The following is a 23,719-nucleotide window of genomic DNA, read 5'->3' as shown; positions in this document are numbered from 1 at the left end:
AAGCAATGTTTTATTTAGAGCAGTTAAATCCTTTGATGCACACAATGAGACCCCATAGAAATAAGATTAGAAACATTCAAAACTGTTCACAGAATCCAAGTGGCAATTCAGAAGTTAAAAATAAGCAAAAGATAGTAATTTAAAGGTCCTAAACAGCTTTAGGCAGCCAACAAAAATAATGCAGTCTGCACAGTACACAAAAATCTGTTTTTTAAACACTAAAAAGTGTCAGACACTTTCAGATAGAAGAGAATTGCAGGGAAAACTGATATCATGCAATGAAGTGCAAAGGGTGGACAGCACTGCCTGACCTTCTTGCAGCAACTGCTTCAGCTCCTTCATCCGATTTGCTGATCCTGATTTCCTGTAGATGCCTTCTGTGTAGAGCCCGTGCATCTCCACATACTCCAGCAGCTTCTCCATGACCACAGGGACCGAGTTCCTGTCGCTGGTCAGGGCGCTCACACACACCCCGAAGTGCCGGGGCTCCGCGTCCTGCTCGCCCTGGGGTTGACACAGGTGTGACCCCACTGTGAGTTCCCTTCCCCAGCTACAAAGTGCCATGGCTTGCTGCTACAACCACCTCATGATTCCAGAAACTAGAGCTGAGTGTTCTATTCTGGCTTGCTACACATCTTTGGTCATAAGGCAGATTTGTTGAGCTGCAACAATAGAGTTTTTATTGTTCACACTGCAGGATTCCTTTATCAGTTTGGCCAACACACACTCTGTGAGAAGGGTTCCTAAATTAGCTCAAGCATCACCTCTTAGAATGCTCTGTTTCTGCAAATGCAGGGCCCCTCTCTGACTACATGCAGACAGGGGAGGGAACTGTTTAAGCAATTTTTATTCAGTGCTTGGACATTCCCAGTTCATTTACTGGGAAATAAAGGCAGCACTTTGCATGCATCACTTCTGGTAGCACAGAACCCCATCCCAGATCCCCAGGCCTTACCTTTTTCCCACAAGAGGTACAGCTGCTCTGGATTTTGGACATGCACTTCTTGTGACAAGTCAGCTTGCAAACTAGAGAAAGGAGAAATTGTTACAAGCATCTAAATCACACTGAAACACTCTGCATCTTGAATTACCCACTTTCTATATGGGCTGCTCCCAAGGCCCACGTTAGCAGGCAGTTACAGGCAGCCTGCACACCTGAGGTGTGCTCACTCACCACTGCACAGACAGGCCTTCTCCATGGGCCAGATGTAGGAGGAGCAGTGCTCACACGACTGCCGGATGCTCACTTGGTAATTTGTGAACACGTGGCCATTGTGCTCTTCAATCTGGTGAGAGACAGCAAGGAACAGTGAAGTCCTTTTGCCTTTAAAAATTATTATTATTTTATTTTTTTAATAAAACCATCTACCCTATCACAAATGTTCCCCTTTTATTTTACAATTACAGCTGAAAGCTTTCACCCTGAAACCAAACTTCACCCTATCATAAGGCAGTTAGGTTTGCTGGAACATTTCATAATTGACTTGCTGCCTTAAAGTTCATCAGTACAATACAAGAGCTATAGTTTTGTTGTTAACATTTAGTAGTTGTTCTCTTTTAAACAGCCTATGCTTGAGAAAGCCTTCAGACTCTAAAAGAAGCTATGGACAAGTAAGAAAATGCTTGAGTACCAGCTATCCCTGCATGAGCAAGATCTCTGCTTTGTGAAAACCAGTTTTATACTGTCATATCTTCATAAAAGAGGTATGCAAACCAAACCAGAATGTCAGTACAAAAATCAAGCTCTTCAAAGGGTGTTTGTGCTCTGTGACTGCACCTGAGGACTTGGATTATTGCAGATAGAAAGCACTTACTGCACGATCCTGTTTCCGTTTCTTCTTCTGGGCTTTGGTTTGCTGCAGTGGGAAACAAAACTGGCCTTAGTCTTTGAAATTCAGACATTTCATTCCTTTTTTTTCCTCCCCTATTGAGTTTCCCAGACTTTACTTCACCTCCAGACATTCGAGACACTATCCTGCAGCTTCAGCTTGGTTTGAGGGTTGTCTCACACTATCAACTTCCTAAAAACTGAGCTCACTGCCTGATGACAAAGCAACTCCATCTCTCAAACCTCCAGAGAACTCCTATGTTTTCACCAAAGAAAATGCACACTTTCAGATTCTGAAAATACTAAGTTAAAAAATTAACAATTCCATAAAGGTGTGACAACAATCAGAATTTGTTACACACATGATGTGTGTATGGCTAGTGTTTCCCAGGTAATAAAGAACAGCATGGAAAAGGTTTCTGAACTAACACAGGTCCCTTATGTTAAGAGAGCAACTGTGTTTCACCATCCCATAAACCAACAACACAATAACTTTCATACCTTGGGCTGCTCAGATTCCTCTTTCTTTGTATATCCTCTGATGAATTCATCCAGAAGGGATAGAAAGAGATTCAAAACCAGCTTGACTTCTTTCTCTTCCCTTTTTTTGGCCAGGTTTGTAACTAGGAGCTGGTAATTTTCCACCAGATCTTTATAGCCAACATGGATTTGTCCATTCTAAAGAAGGAAAAATACTTGTCAGACATTCCTTTTTGATACTGTTGAGACAGTTTCATATTTTCATGTACTTAAGTTCAGAGGTGAAAAAGCACAGCCATGATCAAAGTCAAAGATAACAGCCCATGACAGAAAGAAGTTAACACACTTCCCTCCTGCACTGTCCAACAGCACTTGGCTGACACAAGGCAGTGTCAGAGGAATATTGGAAAAGCTGTTGGCTCTTCTCTTTGGTGTTCAAACACAGTAGCATTAAGAGCCTGAAGACAGCAAAATCCATCCATTTCTAAAAATAAACTTAGGGCTGAGTGAATGAGAAAAGGAAAAAAAAGCAGGCTGCTTGTAAAATGAGTCTAACATTCAGCTCTGAATTCTATGCTGAGAATTGCTGAACTGCTTTGTTGAAAAGCTGCAGGCCAAGCCTTTAACCTACACACCCAATTCATTTATTGCCTGCCAACTTTCCTTTGTTAAGACTTACTACTTACAGGAGCAGAGTACATGGTCTTGATGTTTCCTCTGAACTTCTCTGTGGCTTCAAAAAACAAACATTCGACACCAGACTTCTGGGAGCGTAAGTCATTGATCTAGGAAAAAAATACATCTGCATCAGATTTTGTTAAAAAAAAAAGAACATCTGAACAAAGTTAAGCTTCAGTGGCTGGGCTTAGTCATTTGTGACCATTCCAATTATTTAAAACAACATTTTTTAATGCACTGTGCTGATGATACAAAACAGAGGAGTCAGGTAGTTGGGCTTTAGAGAACTCTCTCTTTACTTACAACTCTTGTTTTTTTTAATAAAAGTTTTGCTGCCCCTTCATTTGCCAACAAAGAACTACCACAAATGCCCTGCACTGTATTTAATGCAATATTATGCATTCAGCAACTTGAGGAAAAGAACAGGAAGGGCCCTAATGCAGGCCTAACTCAGTCAAACCATCCAATCAATTCACTTTTGCTATAGATTACAACACAAACTTGCACCAAGACCAGCAGGCTTCAGAATTTTGTACAAACAGTGAACAAAGACTTGAATTTCATCATGGCTGGGAGCCTTTCACCTTGTTTAGGAGGAACTCATCCAGGTGTTTCAGCTCATTGGCGTTGGCAATCTCCCGCACCATGGACGCGCGCCAGTTCTGGGACACGCTGGAGATCTTGCTGATCTTTATGGTTCTGTTCTTCTTTGCTTTGCTGCTCTCCTTCACAGCCTGGGGCCGGCCTGGCTGCCCTGAGGAACCTGCCAAAGAAATGGATTTGTACATTCAAGCAGGGTGAGGAAATTCTGCAGCGTTTGCTTCCTCGCAGAAAAGATGCGGTTTGCTGAGGGTTAAATCACCAAACTCACCTTCTGGAACTTTCTGTGTCCCTCCTGTGTCTGTGAAGAGGACACAAGACACGAGGGAGAGGCCATCTCCTTCCTCAATCACATCAGAACTCTCCTTTGCAATTTTCTTGTCTGGCTTTTTCCCCAGAAGTCTACGCAAAGGGCTTTTGAAAGCAGACCTGAGTATAAAAGCAGATACAAGTCTGTCCCGTTAGTAATGGGAGCTGGCTCTGCCACAAGAACAGGCTCTTAACAATAACCCACAACAGGATTAAACAACTGTGGGGAATATTTAAGGCTCAACCTGCAGAAAAACTGAGCAGCACAAAAAAAGGCAAGACAATGTAAAAGCACACCTGGACTTTCTGGTATTTACAAGATCAGAGCACTACCTCCAGCACACACAGCAACACCTCACATATCCAAAACATCACTTCTGCCTCAGGAGGTCCCTGGGCTGCAGAATGCCAGGGGCTGGAGCAGGCCAGGGAAGCAGCATTACATGCTTGCTGGGTTCCTCAGCTTTTCTCTTGGTGTTGTATTACACTACATGAACCTTTAATCCCAGCTGTAAGTTGGTTCTTATTTTAAAAAGAACCAGTTCACAGAAAGTGTTATGCAAGAAGCAGAGAATCTGTTCCTCAGCAGGGTCAGATATCATGCTCAGAGCAACACGAAGCAGAGACACAGCCACTCGTGCGGCTGATGCCAACTTGTGCCTCTCCACAACCACAGTCTCAAGGTGCCCAGCTCAAGCACTAATGGAAAATCTCCTTTTTTTTTATTTTCCCCAAGACAAGCCAGTCACACACACAAGCCATACTTGGCATCCCCTTGCTGACTCGCTGGCTGCACGGGAACAGCTGAGTCCTGGCTGGGGAAGTGGTCACTGGGCTTCTTCTGCACAGGGTATTTCTTGTTACCTTTTTCTTCTTCTATTGGATCTGGTGATTGCTACAGGAGAGAGGAAGAGTCAAAAACTGCATTTTGAGTGACATAGATTCTTTAAATGGTTTTAACAGCTAGAATGGTGAAGTTTGCTTCGTTAAGACAAAACACTTCACCCAATAGATATTGTCTTCCTAATACAAGAGCCAAGAATATTTAATGCTTTGATCAAGGATCCATTTATTAAAAATTAGGCTTTCAAATTACTGTATAATATTTCCTGACTGTTTTTACATGGGTATCAAGCAAAAAGAAAAATCAACATGAAGGAACACAGAAACACACTACAGACAATTATTTACAAGTCTTTAATATCTATAAATAATTAAGTATAAATATACACAATAGCATCAGTACCTGGTTCATGGCAACAGTCTGGGCCAGTGTTGAGAGGTCACTTAATGAAGCTGAACTCCCCTTCTTCCTGTAGTGAGTTTCAGAATATATATTTTAGTAAAGTCTGTGACCTCTTCATATCTTTTAAATAACCCACATATCAACACTACATCTGAGTCAGAACCCTGATCAGCTCTTGCAATTTACTTTTAAATGCAAAATGTACTGCATTGAAAAGCATGGGAATGTCAGATTTCCTGCCATATCAGAGGGATGATGCTTGCAAGCTGCAGGTCACTAAAACCTTGTTTTCCATGGGCAAAAGACACATGAAAATAAACTCCAGACACTGTTTCAACTAATGCCCTGACTCTCCATTTTAATAGAGCCAGGGAGGCTTTGCATCTTTTGTGAGCTTCTGAAAACATTCTGCTCATACAGATTAACTGCAGGACTGGGAGCCAAGGAAAAGCAGGAGTTGTTCACAACTCCAATTGCTCTCACAACATGGTCCAAATGTGCAGGCTCTCAGGAGTTCTCCATCGTTTTTTTACACATTACAGACACCTGTTTTCTGTGAAGTGAAAAAAAGGAAGCTGCCCTTACTCTAGCTGATTCTGAGGAGACTTATCCACACGTATCCTTCCATCCAAAGACTGACTGAGCACATCATTCTGGCCAGCATCAGACTGTCTCTTTCCTTTCCACTTCTCCCTCTTGTACTTTAGCTTCTCTGGGTCATCCACGTATCTCTGGATTGCAGAAGTGGGGCTGTCCAGGTCTTTGGTTGTCCTCTGCTGCCTGTATTTAGCTGTCCAGCCATCAGCAGGGCCCTGAAAGCTGCCAGTAGCAGACAGTGTGTTACAAACATTCAGTGCAAGATCTTTTGGCCTTTCAGGGCAGGTAAAGCTTTGGCTGCTTTTTATTTGGTTATTTTGATTCCCTTGTGTTTTTGTGCTATCAGCTGCCGTGTCCTCTGCTTCTGATTCAGGTGGTTGCTCAGGAACAGAAACACTTTCTTTTATCTCATTTGATGGTGTAATGTCTGAAACAGTTTTTTCTTCACTTGGACTTTTCTCTCCCTCACTGCTTCCCTGAAGGACATTATCTTCTTGTGCTATGGATTTCTCTGGCTCTGGAGCAGTTTCCAGGGCCTGTTCAGAAACAGTTTGCTCCTCATGGCACAGCACAGATGGTCCCTCAAAGGACAGGAGCACATGCTTGTTCTGCAGGTCGTTGTGCTCCAGCCCCCTCTGCCGACGGGACTCGCGCTTCTCCCGGCTGTTGGTGACCTTCTCTGAGCCCTCACCCGTGTGCTTCTGGGGTAATGTGGCTTTCTCAGATGAGCTCAGGTTTTCAGCTTGTTCATTTTGAGCTTGATCTTCAGCCTCAACAGCTTGATCTGGCTCTGACTCATGTTCCACAGGCAGTTCATCTGTTGCTGGCTCACTCTGCTCATCCTTGCTCATATCATCCTCTTTGTCTTCATCTTCCTGCATTTCTCTCTGCTTTTCTTCAGCTTTCTGCTTTTCTAGGAGCATTTTCTGGTATCTGTTAAGAATTTTTAATATGAAAACACAAATCCTTAATGCCCAAGGGTTAAAAAAACCACCAACTGCTTCAATGCAGCTGAAATAACAACAGACCCAAATTACATCTACGGTCCCAGCAGGGACTGCAGGGAGGTGTCTGCTTGTCAGGACTGGCAGCACCAGTGCAGCTCAGCTGAATAAAGCTCAAGTCCTGAGCACTTACCCAGTGTCCACACTCCACTGTCCACTTGACACTGACTGAAATATCACATGGCAGTAACTACCTTCAGGTTCATACAATCCCAGTATGGTTTGGGTTGGGAGGGACCTTAAAGATGATTGCATTGCCATCCCCTTGCCATGGGTATGGCACACCTTCCACTGTCCCAGGGTGTTCCAAGGCCCACCCAACCTGGCCTTGGACACTCCCAGGGGCTCTGCACAACTTCCTTGGCCAACAATTCACCAAGTTGTTGACTCGGTCACCCCAACACACAAACTGAGCTTGGCAAGTGAAGCCATGTGATTAAATGAAGTTTTCATGCCAGCCAGGTGATTAAATGAAGTTTTCATGCCACATAGCTCCTTCCCCTTTACCTCTTGCGCTGCAGGTGCCCCCTGAGCAGGGCCTGCAGGAGACAAACTCTGCTCCTGAGCTGCAGGAAGCGCTTGCGCTGCCGGTGCCGCCTCCAGGCCGCCTGGATGTCGATGGCAGCGTTGTTCCTCTGCAGAGCCATCCTGACACAGCGGGAGCGCCAGCACGCCTGCAAACCGAGGTGCTGAAGTGAGGCAGGGCTGCCTCAAGGTGGGAGGGCTGCATGACACACTTTGGTTGTTTGTTTGTTGTTAGGAAAATTAGGCAATTCTCAAAGGTACCTGTAGAACAACGGCTGCCTGCCGCAGCCTGAGAAAGCGTCTCCTTTCCAGAACCATCCTGAGCCAGCTCTGAAGGAGGATGATTTTCCTGATCACTTCTTTGTGTAGTGTATCCTGTAGTATCTGCCGTTCAGCCTCTTTCATAAAAACCTGGTCAGGTAAAGAAAAGTTCATCAAGCAGCAATTAACAGGAGCCTTTCAGCCCCCACTGGAGCTATATAAGATAACAGACAAGGTAATGGTTTGGTACCACTGCACCAAACCTTACTGGCTGACAGCTTGCCCAAAAAATAAAACCCTTTTAAATTTCAGAGTTTGGATCCTAAAATTTACACCTGTCCTTACAGCCTTCAAATCACAGAACCCTTCTAAAATGCTAACACTGACCTGTTTGACAAATGCCAATAGCAACTATACCAAACTATCTATAACATGGATGTGTACTGTAGTCAAGAAACCAGGTTGGCAGCAAAACCAAGGGTCAAGTACAACCTCTATGTCACCACTTAACAAGAGTCAAAATAGCCAATTTAGGTACAAAAAGCAGAGAAATGTAACAATTGCAAATGAACTGCACTGAATTTTGCAGTGTACAGCAATTTTACAGTGTACAGTGTTTCTTACTGGCTTACAGAAAGTTTCACAAACCTTGGTCTTCCCTATTTGATAGTAGTTTTCATTCAGTTTTAGTTTATTCAAATAAGCACAAATTACTTCCTTGGAGGCTTTGGCATTTTTGGGTAGTAACACCTGAAACTGGTCGATGAATTCCTGTAAAAAGTAGAGACAGCAAGAGACCAAAGTTAGAAGGCAACTCCCAAGTTTAACATTTTAACTCTGAAATAGAAATCTATTTAAGACATTAAAGCTACTGATCTGAAAATACTTACCTCTCACTCCAAACTGAGCTATTTTTCCATGTAAAATGCAGGCTACAGTTAGCCTTGTGTTAACAGGAAAGATCACCTGGATGTGATCTCTAAACCTACACAGAGTGTTTTACAGAAAACTAATTCCCACATGGAGACAGCACCGACTGACTGCACTCACAATGTTTTCCTTCACACAGCCAGGAAGAATTTACAGGCAGATGATTCACAACAGTTTAACTCTGACTTTTTACCGTGGAGGCTTTCTCAGAACTACAGTGCATTCTTACAGCTCATCCCAAGTGGTCATGAGCCTCACATGAAGAGGCACACAAGATGTGTTTTCCCAAGAGAGCAGATATTCCTGAAAGCACAATGCACTTGCAGTTCCCACCATACCTGGAATGTGTATTTGGCACTGTAGCCAGACCTCCTGATCCGCACAGTTTCCAGCATGCCCGTGTACCGTAACTGCTGCAGCACCAAGCTCTCATCAAAGAGCATCTCCTTCTGTAAAACATCAGCAGAGAACAGCCAGTGAGAGCCTGAGGAGCCCAGCTGCTGCCATAGGGACAGCACATTTCCTCCCACACCTTGGTTACCTTTCCCCTGCACAAAGAGTGATAGAGAATAAATTGAAATAAAGAGATTGCAGGGCTCGAGCCCTGGATCTCAGCCTCACCTTCTCTGCATTGGAGCGGATGCAGCGGATGAAGAATGGCTCAGCTCTGCCCAGTGTCTCCAGCAACTTGTTAAGTGAAGCCTGAAATGAAACAGTCATAAAGGTTTTTCTTCAGGTATCAGCATTTGGAGTGGTGTTTGACAGCAGGACAGCTGCTGCCTCAGGAATCAGGTTGTTTCAGGTCTCATGGCCATACAAAATCCAAACAGATTCTCCCATGTTGCTCAGCACACCCCTGGATTTGGTATTTGCTTTTAGCTTTTCTCAAGAGAGTTTAAAGCAGAGTTTGAATATGCTCTCTCAGTAGCACTAGATCTATACACAAGAATGATCAGTACAGAGAACTGACACATTCCAAGGCATGAATGCATCTCAAAATTTACTCTGATTTTAACCAAGTAATGAACCCCACTTCAAAAAACCCACAAGACTAAAACCCACTTTGTTTTCCAAGCAAGACCAGTCCAGATCAGCCCAGGAGAGTCTGTGCCCTGAGGTGTGTCACCTACCTGGAACTGGGCACTTATGCTGGGGGGTTTCTTCTTCTTGTGCAAGTGCAAAAGGGACTTTGTAGTCCGATCATGCAGGGTCATGCTCATGATGAGCTTCAGAGATTTGGAATCCAGCAAGTTCTACAAGAAAGTTTTTATAATCAACAAAGTGCAAGTCTTTAACTAAAAGGGAAATATTTTGTCTGAAATGAGTGAGAATGACACCAGTTCCCTAGAGTCCCACATTCAATGGCATGTTATATTTCATGATTATTTCTATTTTGGGGCAAAACATTTCTTAAGAGTGAAACTGTTTCACTGCCCAGTACCAAGAGTGCAAGGTGAATAAGGGAAATCACATAATCACTGCATTTGCTTTCCCTATGTCTAATTAAATAATTCTTATTAAACTGAACATTCACCTATTTTTTTAGCTTATCAGGATAAATAACACAACTTTTCTACAATATAAAACAGCTCTGAAGTGAGTTCTGTCAATCAAAATGAAATTCACAGTGCAAAAAAGCCCAGACCCAAGAGAAATCTAAATTTTCTCATTACCTTGGGAATTATCTGCTTTTGCTTGACACCTCTACTTTTCCTGTTAAAATATTAAAGATCATTTAAGAAAAAAACACACACATGATTTTTGATTATTTCAGCAAGCCGTAAGTCAGTGCAATTTATGAGGCAAGGTGAAGGACAGAAGAAAATGAGCACAACAGCATCAGGGTGTGTTCATGCATGTCTCACAAGTCACCAATGCAAGAAATGCAAACTGCTTTGCAACAAGAATTTTTTTTCCTTAAACTCTGTAGGTATTGGCAGCTTTCAAAAGTGAAACATTTTCTCTGAAATCAAAGTTATTCAAAACTACTCTGTTGTACAGACTGCTGGGGCATCAGTTATTCTCTTTAGCAACTGTATGGTCATTAAACTCATTACAGCACAAAAGTACTATCAAATAAAAATTCTCCATTCAGAAGTTACAGCTGCTGGCACCAGAACCTCTGTGAAAGCACCAACTGCTCCCAGGAGGACAATGCATGTCCAGCACCAGGAACTCTGGAATGTCTGAGCAGGACACACCTCAGGCACAGTTCCCATCCCACACAGGAGGTGAAGGAGTGGAAGCTCTCAGAGGGAAGGTTGCAGTTCACATCCTGCTGGTTCTGAGCATGTTAACTCTGTGGTATAGGGCAGGCTCCTGCTCTGAGCCACCCAGTTTACATTTATCATACAGCAGAGCACAGATTCATTTCCTTACACATGCACAGAACTGTAGGTGTAAGGACTCTAAACCCAGGAACACATCCAGCACCCTGAATTTCAGGAAACATTTGTCACACCTTGTAGGAGATCTCACTATTGAATATTTCGCAACAACAAGCTCATACTTGGGGTTTTTAAAGCGAGTTCACATGAGATGTAGTTTTAACTTTCAGTCAATGCAATGAAGCAACAAGGTGTTCTCTACAGCCTATTTGCAGAAGGGATGATTTATTTTTAATTGCCTTGTTTAGTGCTTTTCAAAAGACAAATTTGGGACAAGCATAATTTTTAGGGACTGGAGTAACTGCCTGGTTCTTGTTGCACTTTCAAAGCAATACCCAGAGCACTCACAGGAGGTGGGAGCGGTGTTGAAGCTGACTGAGGGACCGAAGCAGCTCACAAGGATCATCACCCTGCCAGGGCAGTCCTTTAATACTGGCGATGATTTGTTCATGCATGTCTCTAAAATGATCCACAGCAAAACACAGGTGGCAAACAGAGATACACAGCAGTGAGAGAGGGGGAAAAAAGGAGTTAAAAACCCCAAAAGGTTCCATCACCAAGTGTGCTCCAAAATGTAGCAGGTCAATCCCAGGCTACTTTTTCCTAAACATGAATTCTTTTCATGACAAGTCAGAACTTTCTACTCCATCAGTGCTCTAAAATTTTATTGCCAGGGTCTCATATTCAATTTACTCTCTGACTCTACCTTTTAATGTAAATTCTTGAGCCACCAATTCAGAAAATGGAGGGAAACTTAGCAAAATACACTTAACAGGCAGGGAACTCCTCTGGTTAAGCCAAGGATAGATATAAGGTAGTTATAAGCTTCTTTATAACCAACAGTAAGCACTTTTATGGAGAGATATGACTACTAAAATAAGGTTACATAAACAGACTTCTTTAGAAAGGTAAGTTATAAACAAGTTGTTAGAGGGATACTTGAAGAAATTTTGGATTTATTTCCATTTCAAACTTATTCATGTTTGGCTTTTCAAAGTGAGCCTGGGATGGTCCTTAATTCGTGGCATGTTACATTCTTCAAGCATGCACTGTGCTTGTGAAGTGCTGTGTCCTAGCATAGAACTTACCTTCTTTACTCTCCAGAGAGGCACAAACCAAAAATAACAGAAGTGTAAGAATCACTTCTGACTCTTAGATGCTCTCCCCATTCTGAGCTGCTCACAGAAGCAGCAACATTTTTACACAGGTTTGTTGCTTCCCTGGGTACCTCTGAACTTTTTTGAAAAATCAAGATTTAGGATATCCCAAGGAAACAGATCTGGTAAGCTGTGACCAATCCTTTCACCCAAACTGGATATTTAGTTCTTTGTTTCCCCAAGTGACAGAGCCTTTCCAGGATGCAGTAATTAGGAAGCAGCATGAAGTCACTACTTTAAAAGCTCCATGGCTTCATTGTCACCCAGAGCACACTGAGAAAGTCACTGTGTCCTGAAAATGTGCCTCCCTGGCCTGGGAGTTCAGGCCTCTTGCTACTTACTTCTTGTTCTCACAAAAAGAAATGATGTCTTGGAAAGCATTTATATCGAAATCCTCAGAACAATCAAATGAGAAATCGAGCACTGAGCGGCTGCAAAAGGAACATGTACAAAGCCTAAATATCCATGGAAAGGCAAATCTCCCTACAGAGATACACTCCTGCAAGCCTGGCCCTGCCTCTGCCCCCTCCAGTGACCCAGACTGGCTGCAGAGGAGCACACAATGCTAAAAGCTTCACACACCAACCACAGAGAACTCAAAAACCCAGTGGGAAATGGAAATGAGACTGTCCCCAGCATGTGGTGGCATTGGCTCTTACATAAAATAAGCTAGAGTGCTGTTCTGATGGGATTAAAAAGGCCAAAGAAAACAAGACAGAAGAAATAAAACTTGCTTTCCTTGTGGAAAGATCTAGTTGAGATTTGATATGTAAAATCCAACTCAGCAGTCCAGCTTTTCCCTGCAGGGGTTAAGGATGTATTTCTCACCGATAAACTTTTTCTACCGGCGTGTTCGATCTCTGCAGTTCTCCAAGGGGAACTCTGGGTCCTTGACGTACCACTCCTGTTAGGAAATTACCAAACAATTGCATTTTGACAAAGATATGAGCAAGCAGAAAACCCCAAACAAACCACCAACTTTAGCAAGCAAAGTATCTGCCAAGGGCTTGGAGTTTTTATCCACTCCTTTATCAAGTTACATTACTTTACTGCTCAAACTCCCTTCTACTAAAAAGGAAGTTGCAGCTGCTCAAATTTAGTAGTTAGTCTTGAATACTCATTTGATACTTCACAGAGGTCTAAGATCAAAACTAGTGATAAGATGCAAATACCAGAACTATCACCCCCAACCTTCACAAACAGGCCTTTAAGTCTGTCCCAGCCTGCTGGAAATGCTGCACAGACTGGAGGAGGAAAGTTGAATGACCTCAGGTAAGAGCAGTGACAACCTCCTCCATGAGTGAATACTAAACCATTTCCACACTCAGTGTGCCTTTAGCACCAAAGATGGTGTCTGGTTGATGAGGTTTTGCCACAAACTCACTCTGCCAGCAGAGTAATTTGTAGAGTATTAAGTGTTTTCTGAACAGTTTTCTGCCACACCTGCAGTTTCCCAGCATACCTGCCCTTTCCAAGCCTTACCTGAAGTTTCCTAGGCCTTATCTGCAGTTTTCTGAGCCTTACCTTCTGTTTCCCAGCCATGTCTGCACTTTCTGAGCCTCACCTGCACTTTCCCAAGCCCTACCTGCAGTGTTCTGTGCCTTACCTGCATTTTCCATGCCACACATGCACTTCCTCATGCCTCACCTGCACTTTCCCATGCCTTACCTGCCGTTCCCAGCCCCATCCCCGCTGCTCCCTGTCCCATCTGCTGCTCCCCGTTCCATCCCCACTGTTCCCAGCCCCACTTGCAGTTTCCCATTACATCCCTGTCGTTCCCTGTCCCATCCCTGCCATTCCCAGCCCCATCCCTGTCATTCTCAGCCCCATCCCGGTCGTTCCCTGTCCCTGCCCTTCCCCAGCCCCATCCCCGCTGCTCCCTGTCCCATCTGCTGCTCCCTGTTCCATCCCTGCCCTTCCCCAGCCCCACCTGCAGTTTCCCATTACATCCCTGTCTTCCCTGTCCCATCCCTGCCGTTCCCAGCCCCATCCCGGTCCTTCCCTGTCCCTGCCCTTCCCCATCCCTGTCCTTCTCCAGCCCCATCCCCACCCTTCCCCATCCCTGCCCTTCCCCAGCCCCATCTCTGCCCTGCCCTTTCCCCAGCCCCATCCCCGCCCTTTCCCCAGCCCCATCCCTGCTGCTCCCAGCCCCATCCCTGCCCTGCCCTTTCCCCAGCCCCATCCCTGTTCCTTTCCCCAGCCCCACCCCTGCCCTTCCCCAGCCCCATCCCCGCCCTTCCCCATCCCCACCTGCGGTTTTCTGAGCCCTGTCGCGGCCGGCCTGCGCGAACACGGCCATGGCCCGGATGGCCGCTCGCAGCACGGCCCATCGGAACACGGCCACCGGGTCCATCCCGATCAGCTCCCGCACGAAGGCGCTGTCGCTGCTGCGCAGCAGGGCCACGATGTCAGGTCTCATGTAATCCATGTTCTTCTCCCTGAAATCCTGTAAAACAGGCACGTGGAACTGCAAGCTCGCAGGGAAGCTCCCTGTGTTGTTTTTTCAGAATAATAGTGAGGGTTGCCCTCCAGCCAACACCATCCAAGAGCAAACCCAAAGTATCTCTGAGAACCCTTCTGATCCAGCCCATTCCCAGCAAATTTTTTACATCCTGACAACAAACTCCCAGAAAAGACAAGGAATTTTTTTTGGTGCCCATCAGATCTATGACCTACTTTGATCTGGTATTTCACTTTGCCAGCAAAGTGGCGAATAATAAAAGCAGGCTCCATCACTGGGGTTCCAACAAAAAACTTGTTCTCCTCATGCTGCTGTTTGAATTTTGCCAGTAGAGTTTGGTTGGTGGCATGTGGAAAACTGGGAATACAAGACAAAAGAGGTCAGCTATTTCTCAAATACAGGTATGTTTATTAGGATGACAGAATGAACACCTAGTGCTCCTTGTGGAAAGTACTAATTGTCCAGGATCTCTACACCTGCTTTGAATTTTAAAGGTGGGTTCAATTCCTGGACACAAACCAAGCAACTCCACACACAACAGAATATTCTGAGGTTTCCAGTATACGTCAATGTTTCCTCCCCCTTCACCAGCCAAATTTAGTTAGCACCACATTAACTATTTACCACACTTGCTACTTAATGCTCCAAAGACTTACAGACATGTATTTTACTTTAATTGCTGTTCCATGGTAAGCCACAAACGTGGAAGTTCCTAAGTTTGCACAAGCCAAAGTTCAGTTTTAGCATCAATGTATTTTACCACCATACTGGAGTCATTAGAAGCAAACTCCAGTGTAAATCAGTCATAAATAACCCTTTGTTTCCCACAACATTCCTCTTCTTTTTCAAGGCTGTTTTTTTCTGTTCCCTTTCACAGTCCCTCCCTCCCCCTTGCCACACATGTTTTTTCAGAAGATGTTTGTTGCTTACTTGCTTTCTTCATCCAGAAGATAGAAGAGGCCAGTGGGCTTCTTGCTGATTAAGTGAATGCAGCCCACATTATCAGTATAGTCAATATTGTGCCAAGTGATCCCTTCACTCTTATATTCCTCCTGTGTAGCTCAAGAAAATTCCTTTATCAGTACAGTGCCCTGAACTTTGATGTCCTGTGGTCTAAATGCTTAAAACACAGCCTTGGACAGCTACAGCAAGAGGAGTTTGTTAGTTCAGTTAGGCAGCAGAGACAAAAATAAGGAGAATTTATAAATCAGAACAGAAGAACAGGCACAGATCAAAGGTCCTCAGGCACATCACTCAGCAGGGTCTGTTTGAAAAACTATTTCAAAACCAAAGCTGTGAAAGGAATGTTCTGCTGTGCTCTGCCTTCCCAGCTATCAGCAGTCAGACATTACATCCACAGCACTCCAGTAAAACTGGGCAGACACAGAACAGTTCAAGTCTATTTTCTCTTCCATAATTTTTGTATTATGGGAAATGAGAACAGTTAAATATCAAGTTCCAGAGTTTTCATATTGCACTGTCAGAGGGAATAACAGAAGTTTCAAAACAGGCACTTAAAGCCTCCACAACATCAGCACCAGAACTCCCCTAAGGAAGCAATGGATATTGCTCAGGCTTGGAGCTCCCTGAAAAGAGAACATGAAGCTCTTCTGCTGAAGTGACAATCCCTCAAATGCTTCCATTAAAATACAAATCTGGCAAAAAGCCAGATTTTCTTAATGCCCCCAGGAAAAAGTTAATGATAAGGTAATAAAGTAAAAAAATGACAAAGTAGAAAAAAAAAAAAGAATCACACAGAAAATTAAATAAGTTTTATGTTTAACAAAGGACAAAGAGCACCTCATGTTCTAGATGATGATGATAAATACATTATTTTTAAGTAGGTGGAATTCAGTCTGCCCAACACAGTGCACACCGTGTTACAGAACTGAAATGCCATTTTCTACAGACAAAAAAGCCTTTCTTTAAAAAGATATAGAGATCTCCCTGAGGGCCCTCAGCCTGCAAGAGATACAGGAAATGGGTCATTCAAGGATTAAGCTTATTTGGAAAAATGGCATTAGAAGAAAAAAAAGAAGACAATGTAACTATTTACTCTGGCCAGCCTGGAGAGCCAATTCTGTCCTAACTTACAAAACAGGGACCTCAACATTATGTTTACACACAAAGTTTGGATGTTTGGTAATTTTATTTTCTTTAAAATGCTTGCCTAAAGTTGTTGACAAAGTACCACATACTAGAGAATGACTCCTTTCAGCAGTGACCTGAGAACCACACTTGTGCACAAAGCAGAATAAAACCAAGTCTGGAGCAAACCCCCCTCCAGAAGCCAGAGCAGGAGCAGGATCTGCTGGCTCCTGCAGCACTCAGAGTGCTCTGTCAGATCTGCAAACAAGTCAATCAACACATGCCAGTGCTACCAGGATTTCAGAACCACTGCCAGGACCAGAGCACAGCTGTATCCCCTCATGCTGGGTGGGAGAAGCAGCAAAGACTGGTTATTAAATACTACAGACTGACAAAAATAACAGGAGCTCTTTCCCAACCACTGAAACAAAACCACCTGAATCCAACCCCTCACCTACAGACTTCCAATACCAAAGTTCACAGTTTTAGCTGACTTCTGTCTGGGATTACCTGAATGTTATCTTAGTTTTTGCAGTGAAGCAGAAACTTAGTGCCAGCCCTCAGAAGAAAGACACTGTGAGTACAAGAACAGCGATAGTGAAAAAAGAAATTTTAAAAGTAAAGACTTTCAGAAATATTCAAGCAATTACGCCATGGAGTTTTGCAGAGTAAAGGCTAAGTTTGCATAATACATAAACATTTGATAAAAACAGGGTTCATTTCATTTCTTACCTGCTCCAATTTGAAAATGTGCTGATTGAAATAATACTGAAGTTGCTCATTTGCATAATTTATACAGAACTGCTCAAAACTGTTGGTTTCAAAATCTTCAAATCCAAAAATATCAAGTACACCAATGGACAGACACTAAAAGAAAATGTGGAAATCCAGTTAGCAGTCTGTCAGTGCCTTAACCCCCAACAGATAAACAGTCCAGAAAGCACTGCAGCCTGTGCTGAAAGATTTTAAATATTTAATAGTTCTGTCCACTGTGAAAACAGATGATTAAATATTACCAGGAAATTTACCATGGGCTTGAGAAGTATCAAGATTTATCCCAGATATCACAACACATCATCTCTAGCATTGACTGTGAGATCTAAACACACAAGTGCCTGCAGAGACTTGGTTTTGAGAGAGACTTACTGTAACAGATTCCTCCATGTCCTTCTTGTTAAGGAGTGCATGATTGATTCTCAGAACAATCCAATCAAACAGAGCACTGTACAAGGACTTGGCCATGGAATCACGAGCTGTTATTGCCTGCAGATCAAACAATCTTCAGAATTTGGTTTAAAAAAATAATCATTTCCTTTTTCAAACCAATGTCACTCACAGGTTACAACCCCAGCAGAGATAAGTAAAACCACAATTTGCCTTTAATTCAAACTTCTAACTTTCCAACCATCCCTCACAAAATGTGAAAGTCCACCATAATAGCTCTTTAATCCAAAACAGCAAGTTTCAGTTATTTAAAATCACTCTTCAAGTGCTCTTTTACTCACCTCATTGAGACTATATGGCAAAATAAGCTTATCATTAGCAGTCACAGTTTTTCTTTTTGTTAGCACTTCTACCAGGATTTCCCGTTTAACCTTCAAAACAAGAGAGAACAAAGTTGTTGTCACCATCAAGCTCCTCAATGAGTTATTTGACTGCAGCAGAGGACATACAGCTTCTTCAGGGAAGCTCTTTGACAACAGCCACATTATCATCCATCAGTAGCTTTACAAGTTCTACAACTTGTTTGAATTATCTTGTTGACGTTCATTCAGATGTTTGCCTGTGGTGGCAAAGAACACACCTACACTGAATCTATTCTTGTTCATCTCTGTGATTGGTGAGTCAACAAATCCTATTTCCATGCTATAGGTTATATTCCATTTCTAATCCAAATAATCTCACTTATTTCATGTTTCCCCTCCCACACAATAAATTTTGTGAAAGTATCACAAAGCAGATTTAGAAACAGCAATTGGGATATCCCAGTGAAATGCTGAGGTAGAACATGACAAACAGCTGCATCACCCATTAATACTAAAGAGAAATACTCCACCTTCAAGAGCTGGGAAAGAATGTCCAACACTTCAGGAGGTCCCACGTCCAAGCCTTCATCCCGACCTGTGGCTTTCTTCTTGTATGTGACATTGCCCAAATACAGAATAGCTGAAAGTATTGAAAAGATCCTAAGGAAGAAAAATTGAATAGTGTCAGATTTTTTCTTAAGAGAGTTCATTATACCAGGTTAGCAGACCTCATTCTGCCTCAAGAATTAGTCTGGAAGTCCTCAAACACTCAGCTCTCCTCGTTCCCTACAGATCTCCATGTGATCCCAACTGCTCACTGCAGAACATATGAACAATAACTGCCAGCAACAAAAGCTCACAGAATTCCACTTACTGTTTCTTTGTTGCTGAAAGGAAGCCAACCATCTCCATGGCTTGTTTTAATCTCTCGAATTCATGTCGGAGATCTTCCCCATCTTCAATTTTCAAGTTATGCTGCAAAGAGAAATCAAAAAAAAAGCAAAGAGTGAAAACCTGAACATCATAAAAAGCCCACTATAATCTATTTTCCTTCCTTTCATCTTTGACACAACACACAGACAACCCTTACCAAAGCACTGGTAAATCACAGATTACCTGGTTGAGGTAGAAATAATCTTCAGGTTGCTTGAGGTGAAATTCTTTACGCTCTTCTTCATTGACTCCAAGTAGCAAATAATAAAAGACATGGTAGTTCCTGCAAAGTTAATACATTTCTCTCATGAAAATATAATCGATTTTCTTTTATTCTATATAATTCAGATGCTCTTAAACTGCTGCATTGGTTTTAAATCTCTTGGAAAACTACATTTCTCTCTTACCTTTCATCTTTTTCTTGAGAAACCAAACGAGATTTTTCAAGCAGGTATTTTTCAACCACAGCCCTAAGGAGCAACAGAAAATGAAATAAACATGAGGGCAAAAAGAAAAGACCTCAGAAAACGTCAGACGGCAACTGCCAAGAGAGTTCAAATAATGATATCTGCACTAAAATGTGCAAGAGAAGAGCTCAGACACTACCTTAAATCTCAACCAAGAGTTTCAGTAGGTCCTTTATTGTGACTGGAACAAAGAAATACCCAAGGAGCACCTCTCTGCAGTGCTTGGGTTTAGTGCAGATAATTTAAAACAGGCAGACCAAGCAAGGAAAGTGCTGATGAAAATTGCCACCAGAATCAAGACCCACAGAGTGGTAATAATGTGTTATCCTGGAAGATTAACACTTATCTGACAAGGCAAGACCCCAGAAATATCCCAGATATGTCTGATTCTCATCCCAACAAATCTGCTGGATTTTTCCTGTCAGTGAATGGAAGCCAGCCAGCCAGCCGACCCCCTACAAGGTGACAAAGTAACCTAAACAATAATTCTGAGTCCTTGACAAGGGCTACAAACATTGAGGACAAAGTTTGAGCACCTTTTTCTCAGGTTGAAAACAAAACATATGTATTCTAATTGTACCAATCTCCTGAGCTAGTGCGACTGGGTCTGAAAATCAAAGTTCAGTTCTTTCAGAGTAACACCCAAGGCACATGTGGCACAGAGTTCTCAGTCCCTCATGTTATTGCAAATGAGAAGAAATCCAAAGAAAAGAAACACTGGAGCATAAAGGTCAGGGATTGCTCATGACACTCCACAGTCCCTCAGAACCAGCAAATTTAGGCATTAAGTATCTCATGGTTTAAGACCTTCAGACATAAGCATACACATTTTAGTAATTTTATTGTTTTATCTCTCCAACTGATGTTTAAACTGTTTCTTTAAAATGGCTTCCTCAAATCTATTTCACTTCTCTCCGCTTCTGTTAAAAATTCAGATCTTCTGGTTTTAAATGCAAAATGGAGAGGGCAGGGGGGGTTATGCAGAAGCCTCATTTAGCATTTAGGTAAAGATACAGCAGCAGATTCTTAACCTGAGCCAGCTGAGCAGCAAAATCAGAATATTGTGCACCACCTTGTAACTGCACAAAGCTCAGTTAGAGAATGTTAAACTCCACAGCATCAGGCTATTCTCACAGGAGCAGAGCTCCAACAAGGCAGCATTTCATGTGCAACAGAGGCTTCCCAGTTCCTAAAAGCCCAGAGAGCTCCCCCAGATCAGCTCACCCCGTACTTACCCCCTGACAATACCATTCTCTAAATAGTTGACTTGAATGAACTTCCCAAAACGACTGGAGTTATTGTTATGTGCTGTTTTTGCATTTCCAAATGCCTGCAATAAAGCAAAATGAGTTAATTTTCAATCAAATGAAATACGTCAATGCACAGCTTCCTCAGCTCTTCTGTTCATTGTTCAGATTCCCTCAGCTCCCAAAATAAATTGGAATATTGGGGGAATTGCAGCACACAAACACCAAAAAGGCAGCCTGGAAGCCCCCATGTTCCTCACAGAACTGTAAGTGTTTATTATTTCACCCCTGCAGCAATATTTGCGGGACTGAGGGAAGGAAATAACACTTTCAGATATTTTCAGGGGTACAGGACAGGTAACCAAAGGTAGAGAGTGCAAACCAGCCCAGTCAGTAACACTTAGGACCTCAGAGAAGACACTGAGCAGGGTAAGACAGCACAACCACCATGAAATCACCTCTTCTATACAAAAGTCACAAACCACATCCTATTTCCCCCATGCATTGCTACCACTGAAAAAAAATCCCATTAAACACAACTCTTCAAGAGAGACAGAACATTGATATCTCCTTTATAAAGTTAGCCCAGGAATTTCCACTGTTGTATGTTCAAAAAACCAGGAAAAGGACAAACAGAAAAATTTTGGTTTACAGAACAACTCATTGGGCAGCTCCTCTGCTACACCATACTGAAAAATGGAGTTTTATGATGAGGTGTTAGGAAAGAAAAAATACATATGGCACAAAGTCTAACTGTGCATCTCTAATTCTTCTATCAGATCATGAGTCTCTGACAGCTGCTAATACACACAACACAAAATCCTCTGCAGGAACCACGCTTAAGAACTACAAAGCAAACTTTTACATGGAAAAATCCAGTACCATTAGTTATTGGAAATGTCTTTAACTTTATCAACTCTTCACTATGACTTCCAAGGGCATGGGAAACTTGTCACCCTTCTACCACACAGCACCTAAAGAAGGAAACCTCAGCAAAATGCAATTACTTGCAAAAACGCCCTGCTTGGGGTAGACTGTCCCAGCATCTCCTCCACAGATATTGCTCCAAGCAATGAAGTCTCCATTTGGAAATCCTCCTCCCTAATCCAGAACCCTTGTGAAATCATTTGTGAAATGATTGCACAGAGCTGTGTAATCTCTTCCTCCCCCCACACACAGACACATGCAGGACCACAATGTGTGAACGCACAGCACAGAACTCAGAGCTGTGTCCACACCCAGCCATGCTGGGCACACCCAGGCAGCAGCACTTCCATGGAAAACACTGTAATTATCATTATCTATATATTCAATGGCTTCCCTTCTGGTTCTGGGTTTGTTTTTCTATCAAAGTACCTTAAGGGTTTCAGCAGTGCTACAGTGGAACTTTTGGCCACTAATTCCAGACCAGGTTCTCCAAGCTCTCCTACAAGCAGATTTCTGCACTGAGAGGATCTGAAAAACTTCCTATAAACTGGGAGAATGTCCAGAATTCTTCAGGCAACTGTTATTCCTGACTTAAAGGAATCAGCTCAAGGAGCTTTTCCTGTGCAGAGTAACTGCTGCAACTCCAGAAAAAGCAACAGGCTTCAGCAGGGAAAAGGTTTGGATCCAGAAGTGTTCACACAAGGCTGGAGGGAGAGGATTTGGATCCAGAAGTGTTCACACAAGGCTGAAGGGAGAGGATTTGGATCCAGAAGTGTTCACACAAGGCTGGAGGGAGAGGATTTGGATCCAGAATTGCTCATACAAGGCTGAGCTCCAGCTTTGGACTTTCCAAGACCACACCACCCATGTTACAGTGCCAACAGCATCCCCACTCAGATTTTTCAAAGCAAGCACTGCCCAGCCAGCAGTATCTCTTTGCAGCATTTATCCACCAATGTATCACCCAGATTTCCTTTTTTTGGAGCCCATTTTGCATGCATATGCAAATTATTAGATGCATAAAAGCCAGGTCAGCTCCTTGCAGCTGCCAAACCAGCAGTGAAAGTCCTGTGACATCAGCACAGTGAATTGTGAGTACATCAAACCCCTCTTCCTCTCCAGGACAGTGGCTCAGCTCCTGCTCTCTGCAAAACACCATCCAACTTCCCATTCTGGCCTCTGGGAAATCTGCTGCAGTGAACTCTGCCAGGCTACAGAGCAATGGACTTGCAAAATGATCCCAGAAAACATTTTTATCAAGTTTTCCAACTGAAGCCACCAGTGAACTATCAGTTCACCAGTCATGTCCAAGAAGCCAAACCACACTGAAGCTACATTTGCAACATTATATTTAATTAATGAATATTTTTGGCATTATAGAGTTAAGAAATCCCATAACTCAGGCTTCCTGAAAAACTTTGCTTAGTGATTACTCATGTAAGCAATGAATACAGTTTAAAACTAAAGGCTCTTATGATCTCATGTGTCTGGTATTTAGTCAAAGCATACAGCAAATTCTTAAAAGCTGATCTAATATTAACAGTTTTTAGGAAACTTTTCATGTACTGGTTTCCTCAGAAGAGCCTTTAACATAGACAACTTTTTAAAGAACATTCCAAGACAGGCACATTTTGGGTGTTTTTTTGATAACATTCTGTTACCATGTTCTTCAAAATACTTTGAAGAGTACAAAATAAATTCAGAAGACCTGAGGGGACAAGAAAACTTCAGCTAAAGATAATTAATCCTTTATATAAGCAAAGTCATTCATTGTTTTCCCTTGTGAGTTCATGAGAAGGCAATTAAAACCAAAAATATAAAACTAAATCATTCCAATGCACACCACCAGCTGTATAAAACAGGGTGAGTCAAAAATAGCAGAGCAATGGCAGCAGGAATCAGAGCTGGGATGGCCTATTCTGGGAGGCAGGAAGTCATTCAAGCCATCCTCTTACCTTGGAATGCAAGAGGCAGAAACTGGAGCCTGAAACTTCAAACTCTTACAACAGATAAAAAGATGCAGAAAATCACCAAATTCTCCTTTAATTTGTTAAAAAACCCCAACCAT

General features: G+C 42.8%; 1 protein-coding gene across 11 annotated transcripts in view; it reads right to left on the bottom strand.

Moving 5' to 3' along the window:
• The window catches only part of MYO9B (myosin IXB), a 41,858-nt gene that overhangs the window by 5,106 nt on the left and 13,033 nt on the right, over nucleotides 1-23,719 (bottom strand). For 6 of the 11 annotated variants that reach the window (XM_033082032.1, XM_033082034.1, XM_033082040.1 and 3 more), the window contains exons 4-35: nucleotides 20,713-20,807; nucleotides 19,418-19,480; nucleotides 19,194-19,293; nucleotides 18,952-19,052; nucleotides 18,608-18,737; nucleotides 18,057-18,146; nucleotides 17,698-17,814; nucleotides 17,284-17,418; nucleotides 15,394-15,515; nucleotides 14,679-14,820; nucleotides 14,253-14,448; nucleotides 12,831-12,906; nucleotides 12,344-12,433; nucleotides 11,194-11,304; nucleotides 10,132-10,171; nucleotides 9,589-9,711; nucleotides 9,080-9,160; nucleotides 8,797-8,907; nucleotides 8,177-8,299; nucleotides 7,529-7,678; nucleotides 7,250-7,416; nucleotides 5,727-6,671; nucleotides 5,142-5,208; nucleotides 4,660-4,790; nucleotides 3,858-4,015; nucleotides 3,571-3,749; nucleotides 2,995-3,093; nucleotides 2,330-2,506; nucleotides 1,815-1,856; nucleotides 1,175-1,286; nucleotides 956-1,026; nucleotides 312-504 (exon numbers count right to left, since the gene is read on the bottom strand). In XM_033082032.1, the coding sequence (XP_032937923.1) occupies nucleotides 312-504; nucleotides 956-1,026; nucleotides 1,175-1,286; nucleotides 1,815-1,856; nucleotides 2,330-2,506; nucleotides 2,995-3,093; nucleotides 3,571-3,749; nucleotides 3,858-4,015; nucleotides 4,660-4,790; nucleotides 5,142-5,208; nucleotides 5,727-6,671; nucleotides 7,250-7,416; nucleotides 7,529-7,678; nucleotides 8,177-8,299; nucleotides 8,797-8,907; nucleotides 9,080-9,160; nucleotides 9,589-9,711; nucleotides 10,132-10,171; nucleotides 11,194-11,304; nucleotides 12,344-12,433; nucleotides 12,831-12,906; nucleotides 14,253-14,448; nucleotides 14,679-14,820; nucleotides 15,394-15,515; nucleotides 17,284-17,418; nucleotides 17,698-17,814; nucleotides 18,057-18,146; nucleotides 18,608-18,737; nucleotides 18,952-19,052; nucleotides 19,194-19,293; nucleotides 19,418-19,480; nucleotides 20,713-20,807 (4,537 nt within the window). Of the gene's footprint in view, nucleotides 1-311; nucleotides 505-955; nucleotides 1,027-1,174; nucleotides 1,287-1,814; nucleotides 1,857-2,329; nucleotides 2,507-2,994; nucleotides 3,094-3,570; nucleotides 3,750-3,857; nucleotides 4,016-4,659; nucleotides 4,791-5,141; nucleotides 5,209-5,726; nucleotides 6,672-7,249; nucleotides 7,417-7,528; nucleotides 7,679-8,176; nucleotides 8,300-8,796; nucleotides 8,908-9,079; nucleotides 9,161-9,588; nucleotides 9,712-10,131; nucleotides 10,172-11,193; nucleotides 11,305-11,933; nucleotides 11,937-12,343; nucleotides 12,434-12,830; nucleotides 12,907-14,252; nucleotides 14,449-14,678; nucleotides 14,821-15,393; nucleotides 15,516-17,283; nucleotides 17,419-17,697; nucleotides 17,815-18,056; nucleotides 18,147-18,607; nucleotides 18,738-18,951; nucleotides 19,053-19,193; nucleotides 19,294-19,417; nucleotides 19,481-20,712; nucleotides 20,808-23,719 lie in introns of all 11 variants that reach the window. The other 5 variants (XM_033082035.1, XM_033082036.1, XM_033082043.1 and 2 more) reach the window with 3 other exon arrangements.

Source organism: Catharus ustulatus, chromosome 29 (genome assembly GCF_009819885.2).
Source record: "Catharus ustulatus isolate bCatUst1 chromosome 29, bCatUst1.pri.v2, whole genome shotgun sequence".
Taxonomy (NCBI): domain Eukaryota; kingdom Metazoa; phylum Chordata; class Aves; order Passeriformes; family Turdidae; genus Catharus; species Catharus ustulatus.
This window is presented reverse-complemented; position numbering and strand designations above follow the sequence as displayed.